The sequence below is a fragment of the Cyprinus carpio genome, chromosome A7 (genome assembly GCF_018340385.1).
Source record: "Cyprinus carpio isolate SPL01 chromosome A7, ASM1834038v1, whole genome shotgun sequence".
Taxonomy (NCBI): domain Eukaryota; kingdom Metazoa; phylum Chordata; class Actinopteri; order Cypriniformes; family Cyprinidae; genus Cyprinus; species Cyprinus carpio.
Window position 1 is genome coordinate 27,506,740 of NC_056578.1, and position 19,830 is coordinate 27,526,569.

At 37.8% G+C, this 19,830-nt stretch overlaps 1 protein-coding gene across 2 annotated transcripts in view; it reads right to left on the reverse strand.

The window, feature by feature from the left end:
* Positions 1 to 19,830, reverse strand: part of LOC109093790 (neural-cadherin-like) — a 255,054-nt gene that overhangs the window by 132,368 nt on the left and 102,856 nt on the right. For both annotated transcript variants that reach the window (XM_042760623.1, XM_042760624.1), the window contains exons 5-7: positions 17,672 to 17,783; positions 12,683 to 12,932; positions 378 to 520 (exon numbers count right to left, since the gene is read on the reverse strand). In XM_042760623.1, coding sequence (XP_042616557.1) covers positions 378 to 520; positions 12,683 to 12,932; positions 17,672 to 17,783 — 505 coding nt within the window. The remainder of the gene's footprint in view (positions 1 to 377; positions 521 to 12,682; positions 12,933 to 17,671; positions 17,784 to 19,830) is intronic.

Sequence of the window (19,830 nt, forward strand, 5' to 3'; positions counted from 1 at the left end):
AGAACACAAGTTTTAGTTTGGCCTGCATAGTGTTCATGCCTAGACCTCTCTCCCATACATTAAAGAAATATAAAAGACTTCTTTGGCATCTAAATTATGTCCAAATTAAAAGAAGGATAAAGACTTTTCTTTGAATAGCTGCCCTGATGTGATCATCCTACCATGAAAGAACAATTAATTATTAAATATTAATAAATTATCATTAATATTTAAATGACTTATGTATAAAATGATGCAATGTAATGTAAAGAGTTCGAAAGAAAGCACTGAATTAAGACTTTTCTACTTCACTGCACCTTAGTGAATGCTCATACAGCGTAAAACGGCTGTCAGAGAGATCAAAAGAGTATTATTAAATCTTAAAATGGATGTCTCACCTTTCTGGCTGTCGATGACAAAGTTGCCCTCCTCGTTGCCTGCTGTAATTTTGTATGTGATCCCATCTCCATCTGGGTCCTTGGCCAGGACTGTTGCAACCAGAGTGTTGGGCCCTGCGTCCTCAGAGACAAAGGTCCGATACCTGTTTTTGAACACACACACACACATTTCTTTCAAGATATCTTTCACGTTGAACTCGTGAAGAGAAAAAAAAAAAAAAAGCTGAGGAACTACAAGTAGTAACAAATAAATACACAAAACATGTCTGTATTAGTGTATTTAAGCTGTGGAAATGTTTCAAATGTGTAATCATGATTTCTGTGGCTTTTTATTACTGATATTTTTAAGAAAAAAATTTATTCAAAAGACACGCTTCCATCTTTTATTTTCCTTTTTCTTTTTTTCTTTTTTCTTTTTTTGATGGCTTCTACTCAGCCGTTTAAAGGTGTCCTATTATGCTTTTTCACATTTTCAACTTCAGTTAGTGTGTCATGTTGCATTTGTAACTTGTAATTTGTAATGTAGGGATTATATATATATATATATATATATATATATATATATATATATATATATATATATATATATATATATATGCAAGGTTATCAAAGCTCAAATTCCACTCTAAAAGGAGACATTATCTTTAACAGAAAACACTTTTCAAGATCTACAACAAACAGCTCATTCAGACTACAGTGTGTTCTTCCAGATATTGTGAAGTCACAATGTCACTCATTTAAATAATCCCTGGCCACGGGCGATGTATTTTTAAACTGCTCTAGAGAAGACGAAGAAGAAGAGGTGCTTTGGTAGTGTGTTGTCACCATATCTCGGTTTATGGTAAGGGGCGTGACTTTTCTGGAACATGCTCTAAGAGTTTCACCAACCACATTGCGCTGGGACAGCTAACCAATCAGAGAACATTTCATGTTATTGGTAGGAGGGTATTTTTTATTATTTTTATTATTATTATTATTATTATTATTATTATTATTATTATTATTATTATTATTATTATTATTATTATTATTTTCAAAACAGGAACTAAACAGAGCAGAGAGACAGAATGGGAAGAGAAGTGCAGCAGTAATGTAAAATATGTGAAAGCTAATGTGTTTTTGGAACATTTTCATTTAACTGAACTCTTGCATTTACATTAACCGAGAGATGAATATCCTCTTGATCTCAGTAGGCTACAGGGACAAAAAAATTAGACTTTAATGCATGTGTCACTGTGTACACTTTAAACATCATATCTTCTAACTATGATCAGAAGTTATTAATTCCCTCTAGAAACTGGAAAACAGGATGCGCATCTGTTGATTATTGACCTCTACAATATGCTACACATTATCTCTGCATGAGAAAAAATTAAATCAAGTTAAAGTTATCAGATGCAGTATGTTCAAATAGAGTTCTAAGTAAGGCATCATAATGAAGCTTGTAACAGCGAAAACTTTTTAGATAAGAGTGACTTGAAGAGACTGACAATTCCGACCATATCACCACTTCAGTGACTCAAGCCTCTGGCCTCCAGCTGTATAACACACACACACACACACACACACACACACACACACACACACACACACACACACACTTAGCTATCTAAATGGGGACATTCCATAGGCGTAATGGTTTTATGCTGTACAAACTGTATATTATATCGCCCTACACCAACACTACACCTAAACCTACCCCTTACAGAAAACTCAGCATTTTTACAATTAAAAAAAAAAAAAAAAAAAACTGTTTACTTTATTTTTATACCAGTTTTAAAAATGAGGATGTCCCCAAAGGGAAGTTTTTGGAGATTTTGTCAGGTTTAGCTCAGTTTTGGGTACAAATTTGTCCCCAAAACATGTTTAAATAGGTACACACACACACACACACACACACACAAACAAACAGAACAAGAACAAAGAACAAGTGGGGGAGAGAGAGTTAGACTACCCCTCCAATGTTCAATAATAGATTTCCCACCGAAAAACAAAAACAAACATTTGAACTAGTTTGCTCAAGGGGCTGTTTGCAGACAAAGCAAACACATTTCATGCTTAGCATGTATTTACAAAAACACACTCATACTTCATCACATCTGAAACAATGCTGTCATTGGAACAGCACCTCGTGGCGACAAGACAAACAGTGGCTCCACATCTGCACAGCGTGCTGTCATTTGAGAAGAGAGAAAAGTGCAGGCAGACTGTGAGATACTTCCATAGTCTCAGCCACCATTCAGTATTATTTAGCCGCCAAGATTTCATTTAAGTCACATAGTGCTGCACACTGATGGACTTTTTGTTGTGACAGAGTGTGAGACATTTCCTCTTGATCTACGAAAGACACTGAACGTGCATCAGAGCGGCTAAAGGTCTACTGCCCTGATACCAGATTGACAATGTGTTCTGGATTCAGCCAGATAAGAAATTAATCTGAAGCATCTTGTGTAGAAAACTGTTGCTTGTGTGCAGGCTGTGAATACTAATACTGTAACTCTATGAAACCTTAAGATGGAATGAAAGCTAGTTTGGCTAAATCTGTTCATAAATAAACAAACAGTCAAAGCCACTGAGGCATCCAAATGTATGACTTCTGTAAGACTGAAACAAACATAAATCAAGAGTTCTGGTAAACAAACTTAGCTTAAACTCCCATAAGACAACGAGGTATCAATTTTTCTTTCATCTGAGTGTAAATTTGAATGCCTGGGTTAAAAGGATAGATCACCTAAAACAAAACTTCCAAAATAATCATTGATTTGTTTATGAGTAAAGATGTCTATTCCTTAAACAAGTCTTTCAGAATCAAAAATTTCCAATGACTCAGTTGCTCCAGTTCAGCAAACAAGTCTGAATGATTCATTTACAAATCTAATCTTGTTTTTGAGTTCATCTCAACGATGCAGTTCACTGGAGGGAAAGATCATATGGGCAATGTTTTTGTCCAAACTGTGAACTTAATTTATGCATATAGGCATAACATTGCAGAACAAAGCAGTGTTTCCATCCAATGCATTCAAGAGAACAACAATTTTCTATGTAATGAATTACTTGCATTTTAGATAAATGCTTATACAAAATAGGTTAAGGCAAGGTTACTTTTTTGATGCACATAAAATAATTTATTCAGTAATGTATTTCAGTTGTTCTTTATGTGTATGCATTCTTACCAAACAACAAAAACAAAAAATCATCAAGTGAGAGTATGCATTTCGGTAGTTTTATTTGCATCTTGATGTGTTGATTCAGCAATTTCTTTTATGCTATATCTCAAAATATGAATAAAAATATGTGGATGGAAACCCATAACAACTGATGTGACACAGGACTATTGGTTTTAGAAGACTCATGTTTTAAAGTGCTTCTGGAGACTTTCTGAAGCTTAAAATCATTCATCATAAATGCAAGGAGAAAAAAAGCAAAAAACACATTCTTCAAAACACCTCCTTTAAAGTTTCACTGAAGAAAGAGAGTCATACGGGTTTGGAAAGATGCCATTTGACTTTCCATCAGAGTAATTTTAGACCAACACAAACTGGACTTTATAAATAAAGAACATTATCAGTCTCCATCAGTCTTAACAAGAGTCCAGATATGAAAGTGAAAGCGATGCTGATTTACCGAAAAGAAGACAGACTGAAGGCTGCAGAGATGGAAATCTAACAGAAAGGTCGAAAACAAGAAGATAAGAAGGAATGAAAGCTCAAGAATGATGAGCAGACACCAATCAGAGCACAGGAAATGGCAGATATAGAGACAGACAGAATGACAGAGGGTAAGAGAGCTTGAGCCCATCATCTCACACTGTGTAGGGCTGATTGATGGCTAACAGAAGGAAGGTGACAGGCGTTTCATGTAGGTGATTTATGTCATCCATGGAGACACCATTGCTTGCACTTTTTCACCCTGTCATTGCACCCCGGCGCTGACACACGCGTGACATCCGCGACCTGTCATCTGTTAGAAGTCTCAAAGATCTGAGATTGCGTGCTCATACACACAAACAAACAGAGATCCTCCCCTACAGAAACACATACACACACACATCAGCTCATGCAATCTCAAGACACACACACACGTTCAGAGACATAAGTCAAAGGGTTTGTTTTCAGATGTTAGATCTGAGGATCTGTTGAGCACAGCCTTTGAGAAAACCTGTCATGGACCAACCATAAAAAATCACATCGCTTATGTCTTTGTTTCTAAGCCATTGCCATGGCAACAGTGCAGGTGATGGGTCTTGTGACAGTGACTGACAGCTCGTAGAAGCCACTTTGTTTCAAGCGTATTAACCAATCAGACACGTGAAATGCTGGCTTGTCTGCATTCACTGTATACGTCCACTCATTATGTCAGCTATCAATTAGATGACAACATTTTTGTTGCTGAGGCCTGGAAAGACATCCATCAACGCAACAAAACAAAGGAGATGAGCAAACACCAATGATCACAAAAGAATGCTGATGCTGGGCTCCCAATCATTTTCGCCCAAATTTGCAGCAAGCACTACTACGAGGATTGACTGTATTGCTGCTTATTAACATGTTCTGTGGCTTTAGGCACAGCAAAGAAAGCCCAGGCCAGTGTGTAATAAACATCACTCAATCCATCTTAATTTTTGTCCTTGGTCAGGTTGGTGCCAGTAAACAGATCTGGTAATGATGTACTGGGCAAATGCTATGTCGTGAGTGACAAGGCTCATTTTCAGGCGAACTGAAGGAGCCCATTGCCTTGAAGCGGAGGGCTTGGGCAAATTAGTCTGCCCGAATGGAACAAACAGCAGTGACAGACATTGCAATTTACTCAATTACAGGCCCAACACATATAGGCTATCCTGTTCGCAGAAATGATGTTGGATAGAGAAATTGAGTCTCTTCTGTTTGAGGAAAGGAGGGGTTTTCAGAAAGGATCTGAGGTGAAAGGAAGAGGAATATAGACACAGGCACATCTCACTGTCTTTTACTGTCTTTAGCCCTGACAGATCTCATTCTTTTTATTTTTATTAAAGATGGGTTGAGCGAAGCAAGCAACACTACCATTAAAACATTTTGGCTTGATAACATCTTTTTTTAAATATTTTTGAAAAAGTCTCTTATGCTCAACAAGGCTGTTTTTTTTTAATTTTTTATATACAGCAAAAAAAACAGTAATATTGTGAAATATTATTACATTTTAAAACAACCGTTTTCCTTATTCTTTTAAAATGTAATTTACTTGAGATGAAAAAAGCTGATTTTTCAGAAGCCATTAGTCCAGTCTTCAGTGTCCCATGATCATTCAGAAATCATTCTAATGTGCTTATTTGCTTCTCAAGAAAACAGCTGAAAACAGTTGTGCTGTTTAATATTTTGTGGAAACCATTATACATTTTTAGCAACCATTTATTTGAAATATAAATATTTTGTAAAGTTCTAATGTTTCTATTGTCACTTCTGATCAATTTAATGCATCTTTGCTAACTTGCATTTCTTTCTTTCTTTCTTTCTAAAATAAATAAATAAATACATAAATATATAGGCAATGTAGGTGTTCAGGCAGGTTGAGAGGGGAAAAAAATCATATCTAATTACAGCAAATTGTTCTTACTGCCATCATGAAAACAATCAATATTGAAACATTTGCTTTGATTTTGCATCAACAATTTTTATATTTGTCTACTAAATATAGAAGACAATTTAAGTTAAACAATAGTAATGAATATGACAAAATGTTGTCTAAATATAAAGGACATTTTCCCATATAAAAAGCAGTCTGAATATTCTGAAAATCATATTTTTTATGCAGTGTGAACAAAGTCTAACAGATCCGACATAGCGGTAAAGTAGCTAATTCAGATAATGATTCATTGTCATGAAGAGCAAGTCTAATTACATTACAGCTATTAGCCATCCACATTTAAGTATTTCCTGAATCGGTTATACAGAAATGCTTGGACTAAATGTTATTCCTGCTTGGACAGCAGACAATAATCAGATAAGTTGCTGATGTTTGTACCTGTGCAGACAATAATTAGAGGGCATTTCATTATAATGCTCAAGTGTGTTTTCAGCCCTGTTTGAACCTTCCCAAGTGCAGAAGTCCTCAACTATTATTTGCATGATTGCCTAATAAAAACTTAAACCAAGATGACAAAAAGGGGGGATATAAAAGTTTTCCACCTACAATGCTGAGAGAAAAATCAGCTTTTGTGCAGCATTTTTAGGAATGCAGCACGTATCATGAGGTTACATTTCTCAAAATGTCAACTGAAGGCACACTGTAGCTGTTTTCAAAAGCAGTTTAGTAGCAAAGAACGCTTCTTTGCTCAGCATGAAGCAGCATTCAAAACCCATTTTGTTTTCATAATGTGATGCACTTCTGAGTGAAGCAGGGTATTCTGTGAGGGAAAAAAGTAAGTGGTTTGAGGGGAAGGGCTGAAAAATAAAAGGAGCGGGTAATGTCAGCCAAAAAGAATAGTCAATGCAGAGGCAGTACTAGTTATTACATTTTGTTTAAAAACTTTTTTTTCCCTTTCTTTCTTTGGAATAACATGCATGAATGGATGCAGCATGTGCTATAACACCATGTGTATTAAGAAAGTAAATAGGGTAATTTCTGATTTCAAATTGATTTTAATGTTTAAAGTAGACTCTTAAGCCATTCACATCTCAAACTCATGCTCTTGGGTATAACCATGGGGCAACATATACAGTATAAAGTAATTAAAAAAGGCCTTTTAGGGGACTGGAAACAAAACATCTGCCTGTCTCTCCCATTCTTTTTCGGACCCTCTGACCAAAACCTTTCTACCCACTCTCCACCCTCTTCCATTCTTGGTTTCTCCAGCTTCAGCTGAATGCACGGCTGATTGAATCTGCCTCTCTTATTCAGTGAGCTCTCTGCCAGAAAATCAGTCAATTAAAATGGCCAAGGGCCATAGCTCCACCAACAAGATGTAAAATACAACAATAACAGTCTGCTGTCAGCACAACAGAAATATCAGCGAAATGAGAGGCAAATTAATACAGCAACTGAGGTAAAACCTCATCGTCAAGGTCTACAAAAGGGGAAGTGAAGAAAAGGAAAGGGTAGACCACATAATCAGAAAGATGACATTGTAGTTTTGTTGCTTATGACTAGAACAGCATCATCAGGCCAGCTGCAAAGACTGTTCATTCTCAAAGCAATCAGACAATGACTGTCTAAAATCATGATGGCATATAATTGTTATAATAAATAATGCTGAAAAATTAACAGAAATTTTACTTGATTATTGTAGTTTTTAAGGTTACAAACATTAACTTTCAGGAACTAAAAAAGTTGATGCTTGTAAATTTAAAAACTAATTGTATCAATCTACTGTATATTATCTTTAAAAATCATCATATTAAAATCCATCTTTTTTTATAATGAAAATTATGTTTAAATATTTTTTTCTTGTGAAAATAATTCAATGCCTTAAAAGTGGCTTGAATATAACTATCCGTACACTTTTACCTAATCCAGTTTACACAGTAACATGAATATGCAAATTAGTCCCTGCCTACATCCAATCACACAATCTCAGACTACCTGCTTCACTTTCACTTAGTTACCTGAAGTAGTAAACACTACACAATGGCAAGTGGAAATACTAGATTAATTCAACCATATACTATATGTTTGAATCATAAACTGATTCCGAAGAAAAGGAGGAAGCGAATTATACAGGGTTGTCTTCAAGTCGATGTATCGCTTTTATGTGACACATGTCTAAATGTGTCTCACATGACATGACACATGTATAACACATGTCTAAAAATGACAATAACATTGGCCAGCAACAGCTTATGACATCACTACTGGTGCGACCATAGTATAAAAGGGCACCGGAGGAGCATGTCATCACTCTGTCAGGCAGTGGTGCCAAGTTGTTAGGCTCTATCTGAGCCTCCTTGGCTAGCTGCCTTTATATGGTTGTGTTGTTAGGCTTCCACTCGCTATAGAGTTTTTCTAATGAGGCCCCCACTCCTTAGAGCTCTGCCTGGATAGCAGTTTATTAATAAAGTTTAATAGAGTACTCTGCTCCCTTGGGCTCCATGGTGCAGTTATGTCAGGTTGATTAGGCTCATGTTAGCCTCCCTGATGAGCTGCCATAAAGGTTGAGTGTGGCAGTACTCCTCTCAAGAGTCGTTATGCTGAGTATTCTGCTCCCTATAGCTCAATTTGGTGGTATTACTAGGTTGTTAGGCTCTCAGTGGGCCTCCCTAATAAGCTGCCCTTAAGGTCGAGCCTGGCAGTACTTCCCTCCTTGGAGGTTTGTTATCCAGAGTATGCCGTTCCCTAAGGTGATGAGTATGACAGCACTCCCCTCATTTTAGGAGCCATTATAGTGAGTACTCGAGAGCTCTTTCTGCAGTTAGGTTGAGCATATTATTACTCCTCTCACTCGTTATACTTTGCTATACTGTGTGAGTCTTTATACTGAGTATACACTACCTGGAGCTCTGTGCTGCAACTGGTTCGAGTTGTCAGGCTCTCTGTGAGCCTCATTGATAAGCTGTCCTTCAGGTTGAGCTTTGCAGTGTTCCTCTCACTCTAGAGCAGGGGTGTGAAATGTTTTGGAGCAAATGTGTTGGAGCAGGGTTGGAACAAAACTAAGGAATTGAGTTTGACACCCCTGCTCTAGAGGGTCGTTATGCTGAGTACTCTGCTCCCTAAGAGCTCTGTGTTATAGGTCGGTAGGCTCTTTGTGAGGCTCCCTGATAAGCAGCCCTTAAGGTTAAGCTTGCAGTGCTCCCCTCACTCTAGAGGGTGGTTTCACTGAGTACTTCTCTCCTTAAAGTGGTGAGCGTTATAATACTCCCCTTGTTGAGAGGGTCATTATGATCGAGTATTCACTTCTGAGAGCTCTCATTATGGACATGGGTGAGCATGTTCAGTACTCCTCTTGCTTTAAAGAGTTGTTATATTGAGTACTACGCTTCCCTGGAGCCCCAGTGCTGTTGCTGGTTCAAGTTGTTAGGCTCTCTGTGAGCCTCCTTGATAGCAGCCCTTAAGGTTAAGCTTGCAGTACTCCCTTCGCTCTAGTTATGTTGAGTGCTTTGCTCCTTAAGACAGTGAGCGATATAATACCCCCTAATTTTTGAGGGTCACTATGTTGAGTATTTGCTCCCAAGAGCATGGGTGAGCTTGTTCAGTACCCCTCATCTCTTCACTCTTTGGAGCTCCGTACTGTAGCTGGTTCAAGTTAGGTTCTCTATAAGCCTCCTTGATAAGGTATCCTTTAGGTTGAGCTTGGCAGTACTCCCTCACTTTTAAGGGTTGAGTACTCCCTGAGGTAGTGAGTATGTGGGTACTCCTTTCACTTTGAGGGTCATTATGAAGAGTACTTGCTCCTGGGAGCTCTATCACTTGCATTGGTTGAGTGGGATTCGTACTCCTCTCACTTTAGAGGGTTGTCATTCCGAGTACTTCACTCCCTAGAGCTCTGCATGCAGCAGTATTAGGTTGCCAGGCCTTCTAGCCTCCCTGTAACTTTTTTTGTATGAGCGTGGATCCGGCTTTTTACAGGTTGAGTGTGTATATAATACCCAGACACCTGACTATATCCCCTTAACCTTTTGAGTGGTACGGTCCCACATAATGGGATTCTTATTTACGTGGCCCTGGGAGTATGGTCCCACATATGGGATTTAGAACGTTCGGTGACGTCACATAACTGCCAAATTCAAACTGCTTTTTCGCACGTTTATTTTTATATGAATCTGAATATCAGATTGTTCATGACATGGTATGCAAGTTTGTGAATATTTTAAATAAAAAAAGGAAAAACGAAATAAAAGCAATCCATCTGTCATACAGTGTTATTGTAGACGCTGTGTGTCACGTGACAAGCCTGACACGTCGCCATGGAAACAGTAAGGTGAATGTTCTAAAATAACGGTCATCTTAAAAAAACTCACTCTGGGGGGACCGCTGGAATATTTTAAACTCACCACTGAAAAGGTTAAAGAAATCATATTGAGACATGATTCCAAGCATTTGAAATCTGCCCAGGGGCAAAGCTTCTTTTCACTTGGCTACTTGCAGGTAAGTTCCTTTAGGGCATGCAGCTTTGTCTTTTTGGACAAAGGGGATAGTGTCAATAACAGCCATCAAGGCGCAACTCTGATGATCTCATGTGGAGTTGGTGCTTATTGCTTGCCTTTTACATAATTTGGCATGCATTCTCCTCAGCATGGCAGAGTGGGTATTTCATTCCCCATAGCGACCTCTAGAGAACACAGTGCGAGTTCCCTTGAAAGGGAATGTCTCAGATTAGGCATGTAACCATGGTTCCCTGAGAGGGAATGAGAAAATGTGTCCCCTTGCCATGCCTCTGGGATGCCTGCTTTGTGTTCTTCAGATGAAGAAGTGGATGGTGTACTTCTCCGGTGCCCTTTTATACTATGGTCACACCGATAGTGACGTCATAGTGTGTTGCCAGCCAATGTTATTGTTGGGTTTAGACATGTGCTTTAGACACCGGGTAATGCTTATGGTGTACCCCATAGCAACCTCTAGAGGACACAGTGTCTCGTTCCCTGTTAGGGAACCATTGTTACATGCGTAACCTGAGACATTTTGTTCTACTACTGAAAAATGTATTTGTTTATTGTAACCTTTATGTGTTTAGCTATTTGTGTGTGTGTGTGTGTGTGTGTGTGTGTGTGTGTGTGTGTGTGTGTGTGTGTGTGTGTGTGTGTGTGTGTGTGTGTGTGTGAGTGAGTGAGTTAAAATAGTAAGTACTGCGCTCTTTATTTAGAATTATGAGATGCATTGAAATAATGTAAAAAATGTTGAAAAGGGCAATCTGTATAGTTCAAGGTCTTCTTACATTTATTAAAACTAAATGGATAGTTATTTTATATAAATGCTTACACTGAGTTTAACTACTGTAGATAAAATTTAGTGACCACTTCATACATGTAACCGCATCTGTAATTGCAGTAAAGGTTAGCAGAACCACCACTAGCCCAGAATACAAGTTCAGAGCATAGGCTCAACTGTAAGATGTCTTTACACACACTCACACACACAAAAAAAATATGCAAAAAATTTTACATTAGGCTATGGGTCCAGTAGCTGGTCACTGGGATAGTGACAAAAAGACACTTTGTAACTTATTTACCCCTAAATGGTTTGTGATATTACCACAAGATTACATATTACTACTCTAGGGGCAGTCATGGCCTAATAGTCAGTGACTCAGACCTGTAACTCAAAGGTTGAAGGTTTGAGTCTTGGCACCGGCAGGGATTGTAGGTGGGGAGGAGTGAATGAACAGTGCTCTCTTCCATCCTCAATACCATGACTGAGGTGAGACATGGCTGCCCACTGCTCTGTGTGTTCACTTGGATGGGTTAAATGCAGAGCACACATTATGAGTATGGGACACCATACACTTGTATGCACTTTACTTCTAAGCAACTCATATGTAACATTCAGGGGTAAAAAAGGTACAAAGTTACAAAGTCCTTTTGAGAGCACTGCCTCACTGACATGTTGTACCCCTAAAGGTAAAAGTTTTGCACATATTTTTCTGACAGTGTAGAGATATTCAACATCTCCCAGAGACACATTGTTCAAATCTACCACCATCATCTTAATGGTGAAGAGGTTTCCCATACAATGCCATGATGAATATAGCCATATTATTCCCTTTAGTTTTTTAAGAGGATGGCGAGGTCAGATGTCAAGATCTTCCAACCAGCCACACTGAAACAAAATGCCAACAAATGTTGTATTTATTTTCCTCAACCACAGTTCAAGAATTTACTACACCAAAAATTCAACAATCATTCAAGATAGTAAGACTATTAAAAATCTACACTTGCACTACACTTGCGCTATCCTCTAATAGTTCAGACTAGGATAGCTGAACTAATGCAGTTTCTATGTTGGTGTATTCCCAACCATTCAGTGCACTCCCAAATGAATTGCTGAAAATGTTTTGCCACCACCTTCTTATATGTCTTATATGCCCCATTCATAAATGCACTCCATTTTATTCTTATTATATAAACACACACAGCATTGGTACACGTTGTGTATCAGATATGAACATGCAGTTAGTGTGGATATGAAACCACTGCAACACATTGGAAATACACAGAGGAGGGATTTTGGGGGAGAAAATGCATTAATTAAAATGTTAACTGCTAACCTGATAACAAAATCTTGGCTCTTTGAAATGTCTGCTGCTTACGGCCAAATAAAAACAATGGGCCTCCATTATCATGTTCCTCACAGAATCATAGTGTGATGAGGCTGAGGGGTGGCGACAGAGATAAGAAACTCACACAGGCTGCGAGAACTCTGGAGGCTCATCGTTGACATTGGCCATACGAAGACGCACGGTGGCCGTGCCGGTGCGGGGCAACTCGCCCTTATCCACCGCCATCACTATGAATTCATAAAGGTGGTTGGGCCTCTCGTAATCCAGAGGGACTGCCGGAAATATTGTGCCATGGGCTGAAATGATGAAATCTGGACTAAGCGTGTAGTATGTGATCTCTGCATTCTGCTCGGAATCACAATCGCTGGCTGATACTGCAAAAGAGAGAGAAATACAGGAGGTGGGTATTAAAACAAAGAAATGCAGCATCAGCTAATAGGATCAATCTTTATTTGAGGATCCTTGTGTAAATAGCTTGGGCTTATACACTTGTCAGATGAATCACTAGAATGGTTATACATGACTGGGGATCAACTGTGAGTCTTATTGCATCTGAAAACTACAGTAAAATGCAATGGCATTCAATAAGGTGTGGGCCTGTTTCAAATGAACTTCAGATACACAGTTGCTGCTTGGCACATCAACTAGTGTCAACATAAAGGGGTAAATATTTCTCGAGATGAGGTCCAGTTTCCCTGAATGTGCACTTTAGAAAATCATCAATTTCTGCTAAATTGTATATTACGCATTTTAATACTATTTTATAAACAACATCAGTGCATGCACAAATTATAAATTATATTAAAGACAACAGCATAGATGATAACATCTGATAACTTTAGGCTTATTCTGTGACGTTGCTATAAGCCTTTTGATGGGTTGTGTCACGGAGCTGTAAGAAACGGCTACACTCACTAAGTGAATCAATCGCCTTTGTGCCGAACTCTTATTACAAAGCAAAAACAAACACTCTTCTTCGATCCATGAACGTTTCTCTCAGTTAATGTGATGTCATCTCGCAATCTGAAGCTTCTGTCATAGCAAATAAATACATGCTGTTGTGAATAATTAGATTAATCGACTTACCACAGTACAATAACACACAACAAAATGAATAATTATATAGTCACCTACGAGTAATAGAAGACATTCTATTACAGGCCAATTCACAAATTGTGACATCAACATGATGTAGATTTTAAACCCGGAAGATGAAAATAGCCTACCTGGTTTCATGGCATAACTGACCTGGGTGCACTTTTTAGCGCGACGCAAAATACGTACCAATTAGTATATATGCTGCAGTTTCCAAAATAAATGAACACTAGAGGCAGTAAAACTCAGACACCTTTTATTCATTTTCACACAATTTTTTCAGAGCTTCTATTAATAAAGCGTAATTTTCACACAATTACTTGAAGAATATCATGTTATGACTTTCTCTCTCTCTATTAATATGCTGGGAGATTTGAAAACTGATGCTTTTGAATGTTAGCATCGCACATATCCAGCTATCTATGGATTTTCACAGGCATTTGGTTTGTTCGGTAGCTCACGGAGTACGGATATGTACTCAAGAGGCGAGGAGCTCTGGTGCTAATCCTGTGTAACCGTGGTTCAACAAAGCAGTTCAAATCTGCATATAAGGAAGTTCAAATGGCATGGTTGCATCAGCAAATGCATTTTTATATCAGTTTTGCATTTGTTAACACTATCGTGTAGGTTTAGGGTTGGGTTTGGTGTAGGGGATATTTCCAACACCATGGAGCATTAACTTTTAGTGACAGTCCACGGATATTTGACTTCTGAACCGCCACAATAAGTACCAGAAGCAACATAATAAAAACACAGCAAAACGTACCCATTTCAACATAATAAAAACGTGCCAGGGTTCACGAATTGAACTAGTGTTTTAGCACCACTCAGTGGACATTTCTCTTTGAAACTGTAGCAAAACATGCAGTAAGGTACGTAAAAATGGTGTTGCACAAAAAGTGCACAGAGGTATTTATTTATATGAGACCAGGTTGAAAATAGCGCAAAAAAGCTTGAAATTAACCAGTTTTCTCCAAAAGTTAGAACTATCGAATGCTAACATTGTCTTCTATGATGTGCAATACAAACACCTCTGCTAAAATCTCAGAAAAAAAGTAGTCTGTGGATTCATGACCCTTTAAGGCACTTTCAGCGATAAATTCCATTATTGTCCCTTCAGCAGTGTTGCCAGATTCGGTGGTTTTGAATTTGATTGTGCAAGTAAAAAATGGTTTTGGCGGGTGGACAAAAATTGGGCTGGTTTGGGGTCAGTTCTGCGATTTTCTAACATCTGAACTGTATAGGCGATTGTTGTTATTTATTTATTTATTTTTTTGTTATCGGATTATTGTACAGTATCAATGATGAAACCGTTTTGACCGCCATGGTGTGTACGTGAATGAGGGTGAAATACCTGCTAATTATGTTGTTTCAGATCACTTATACTTGTTTAATTCTTTTCTTTTAAATTGGCTTATTCTGACTGTTGACACTGAAAATTATGCACATATTTTTCAGAGGGTATCGGTTCATTTCTTGATTGCCGTTTTGACATCGGCAGGTGTCTACCTGGACATTTATATTTGGTAATTCTCTTTGATGTATATGCCCTGACTTGATCTGTTTTGGAAATGTATCTTTTTTTATATTATTTTGACATCTTTGTTTTGTTTAAAATGGTCCTTATCAACCTTGATTGACACGACAATAAAATTCTATAAACATTATTTTGACAGATAATGTTTTGGGCTTTTTATTTCTTTCTTTCTTTCTGCCCTTCAGTTCTCTTGCAGTTTCTTGAATCCAGTTTGAGTAATATTAGGAGTGTGACTGACTTTGTAGTGATCCCAACCGCACCACATGAGAGTGTGTGCTCAATCGAGTCCTCCAGATTATCTTTGTGGGAGGCCTTGAATTCCCCTCCACCGAACAAAATTCCATTTACTACATTTAATTCTAACATTAAAGAATACGAATAAGATAAAGACAGGAAATTAAGGGGCCCTTTGCACGACAACATTTTCAGCTGAAAACAGAAACTTTTTATGCGTTTTCCCTGTTCGTTAACACGACAACGGCATTTTGGGGACTGAAAATGAATATTTTTGAAAACGGGTTTCAAAGTTTTTGAAAAGGGCAAAGTTGTAACTTCCGTGTAAACACCCAATACGGGAATCTTTGATGTCATGCGTGTGTGCAGTACATGTTAGGTATGTAGACACGTGCAGTACGTGTTGAATTTAAAGGCAAGCGCGGACAAACACACACAACAATGGCGGAGTACATGGTACTGAAGTTGCTGCTCAAGAGTTTGCTAATGCTTCTTCAGCATAGTGCATATTTACTTCACCAATATTACAACCAACAGCAGAGAAACATCATATACAACATATAATCGTCTCTTTCCTACAGGTACTGTTTACTAACAAGGTGACAGCGCCAACTACAGGCCTGGCATACGAAATACAGTGTTTTTGGCCGTTTTCGCGGATATGTGTAAACGCAAATCGTTTCGAAAACGTTGTCGTGTATACATTAAACTTTTTAAAAACGCAAGGGAAAAACTTTTCCATTTTTGACTACATCATTGTCGTGTTAACATAGCCTAAATGGGATAATTGATACAGCCATATTGATACAGCCACAGTGAGTCCTACAATCTTCTGCTATGCATACAGTTTAAGTGGACCTTAAAATCCAGCAAACCACAGCCATTACGAAAACAATAGTTACCCCAGATGTTTAAATCATAAATTGTCCATCTCATTCATTATGAATGTTTGATAAGTAGCCACATGTTGCATATTATTCTTGAAAAGTAGCCTTTCTACTGTTCTTCCAAGTTTAACTGAAGCGAGCAAGATATTTTTGTTGTTGGTGGAGATAATTGTTATGAAGCTCACACAGACGGCTGTGCAGATGCTGGTTGGCATGCACCTGCTAATCAGCACATCTGCTGTACACCTCCCTGCATCACCTTTCCAATTCTGTCAGAAGTCTCTGTGTTAAGCTCCCAAATTGCTTGCCAAGACCTGTTATTCTCCAGGCCAGCAGTTTTTTTTTTTTTTTTTTTTCACTGTAACTTTCCAGTGTTTGTTTGTTTTGTATTCTTTTGTTTGGCATTGTGTCTGCATATGCAGTAGGTCTGTCCTCTGCAGTTGTTGTTTTGCTGCTTTGATAGCAGCTATGGTTGTCTAAAATTTAATGAGAATATGGAAGCTCTTTTTATCATGGTTGAGGGCATGTGTTTTCCATTCTGTGTGTTACAAGTGCACACTCAGGAGTTAGTACATAGACTCCAGATTTATTGTGTGCAATTTAGATACATGAAAGGGCACATCAGGGGAGATGTGCTTCAAAGGTGGTGTTAAACAGAATGACAGCGGAAGAAGAGAGCATCTTCTCACCTTGTTGTCTCAGTGTGTGTGAGAAACTGACTTTCTAGGGCCATACCAGTCTCATGCCACAGCCACAGGTTCACTATACAGCTTGTTTATGGAGTGTGTCTCATACAGCATGCAAAACTGGAAAGCACTGGAAGGCTCTAATCTGATTGGTTGATTTCACATAACATTTGGAAATAAAAGTGCAGACAGGAAAAAATGCACATCTTGATGATAATTACACAATTTCAATTAAAACATAATGTTGACAAAAAATATGACAAGTATTTATATGTGTGTGTGTGTGTGTGTGTGTGTGTGTGTGTATCCACAGTAAATCAACACCAGTAAACTGAATTGCTAAATAACCCAAACACATATACAGTACCTTTAAGAGTTTGGGATCATTTTGTCACTTGTGGCAAAAATACAGTCAAAACAGCAATATTGTTAGAAAAAATTACAAATTAAAAGTAATAAATAAAAACATTTTTTTCTGCATGTTGCTTTTGTTAAATGGTGATACATGTTTAAATAAATACATCAGATATTTGAATATTTTAATTCAAATGTCACTTCAACTTGCACTTAGCATGGCAAAGTGACTAAAATGAATTGTAAAAAATAAACACTAGGTAATTCTATTATGTGTTGTTATACAAGGACCTCGAGATCACACAGGACCGCAGCCTCACCCTGCAGAAGTGACGTTGCAGTCGTGACTGTCTCAGGGACACCGTCTTTGCTATAAATGGACTGCTGGAACTCTGGAATACAGTCATTCTCATCTGTGATGATCACTCGCACCTGTGAGAAACAAGCAAAAAGGAAGCCAGAAGGCACAGAATAGAAAAGTTTGAATCGTTAATGGAACATATGGGCAGATCATAATATCTTGAACCATGAATTATTATCAGGGAATAAGTTAGAGCATCACTATGCCTTTCCCCAGTGTTTATCAGAGTCTGACAAGCTGCTGTGGTTTCAAGAACACCTTCCCAAAAAAGCTCTTTTAACAAGCTTAAAATTCCATATCCTATCACTCTTTAAAACAATCATTCAGTTGTATCTTGGCCCTTTCTCACTGCAACATTATTTGGTGTCAAGCAGTTATGTTCTTACATAACCAAGCATCTGCCCCTGAAAATACAGTAGATGTGAAGTAGTGAATCTCCACACAAAAGGACAAACGTCCTCCACTATCTCATTGCCATGTTATAGCTCTTTCCCAGTTTGTTTTAAAAGCATCAGGGAAGCTAAAAGATGCACTTAATGCCTCCCATAAGACTGAATTAAGCTGAAAGTTGCTGTCTGGAGGAGGAAAAACACTGTGTGTGTGTTTTTGCCCTGACACTGTTGCTCAAGCTTCCTGGCAGATGCTAAGTGACTTTAATAACCTACTCACTTCAATTTCAGAGACCGGAAAGATGAAAATAGACAGGCCAAGTCAGAAATGGTCAAACCTGTGACAACAGTTCAGAGTCTACAATGTTACTCATATTTCTAACACTAACAGAGACCATAATCCAAAATCACATGAAATAAAACGCCTTCATATAAGGCTGAATCAAAAAGAAGAGCTACAAGACAGAAATATCCCTGAGGGAAAGTTTTGTGTTCTCAGTAACTGTTTTATAAGCCCTATTTTATAAGTTTTACTCTCAGTAGTTATTCTGTTGATAGCAAAGCCAATGATATCTAAAGACATTGTATCAAAAAAAAAAAAAAAAAAAAAAAAAAAAAAAAGATCTGATATGACAGACACAATAATATCAGGGAGTACAAAGATGATTAACATCTTGTGAACTGGTTTGACACATTTATTGACATAAACAGACACAAAAGATCAATTCACTCACATATCACACATCACTATGGAATGGAAGGAAATGCTATTCTACAGAAGCAATTTCTAGGCAATTTTTTTTTTTTTTTTTTTACAGCAGATCATAAATAGAAATGTATATCCACTACTGAAATTTCCATGACTTTTTCAGGTCTGGAAAACAATTATAAATATTGCTGATATTTTCAGATTGTCCATGACTGTGAGAACCCTAATAACTGTGACTGAATAGGCCATAATTATTGATTCTGAAGCCTGTTCAGTTTGCACATTTTTAATTATGTCATTTTAAACCGTGTTTTATTTTGTTTGTTGTAACTGGTGCTTTAACACAGGTGTTCCTGATCTCCAGAAAGTGAGATGTGAGAAGAGTTATAGAGTGATTTCAGGGTGACAGATGGGCTGCGGTGTGCCTGAATGCAGAGAATGCAACAGGCAAATTTCTCTCAGGACCACGTCTCACAGGATTCTTGAAGTCAAAAGGGTCTGCCAGTCTTTTAGTATAATTTTATTTTTATTTTGTCTGCATGCCCTCTTGCTCCACATTTGCAGTTAGACACAAGGTGGCACGCATTGTTTTGTGACATTCCCCAGCTAATAGCTGAGATCTTGGCTGGCCTGCCTCAGGCCAGGACAGATGTATGGATCACTGAGCAGCCAGATCAAATTATGATGAGGCGAGACTACAACCTCCAGGGGAATGTTACTGAAAAAGGAATGAACGGGACTGCTAGGCATCTCTTTGATTTCAGTTAAATTGTTGCCCTTACATTTCCCACAGTGCCACAACCCTCTCGATTATAGTTTTTATTTATTTTTTTTATTCTAAGTGACCAAAATTTGAACGAAGAGCATAAATAACATGAACATTATCATCAGTCTGTCTTTATAAGAAAATAAGTAAGATTTATACTGTATATGATATTAAAATTGAAGTGAGTGCACTCTTAACACACAATAACACAGATTTTAACCACAGTGATGATCAACAAATAAATCAGTAAAATT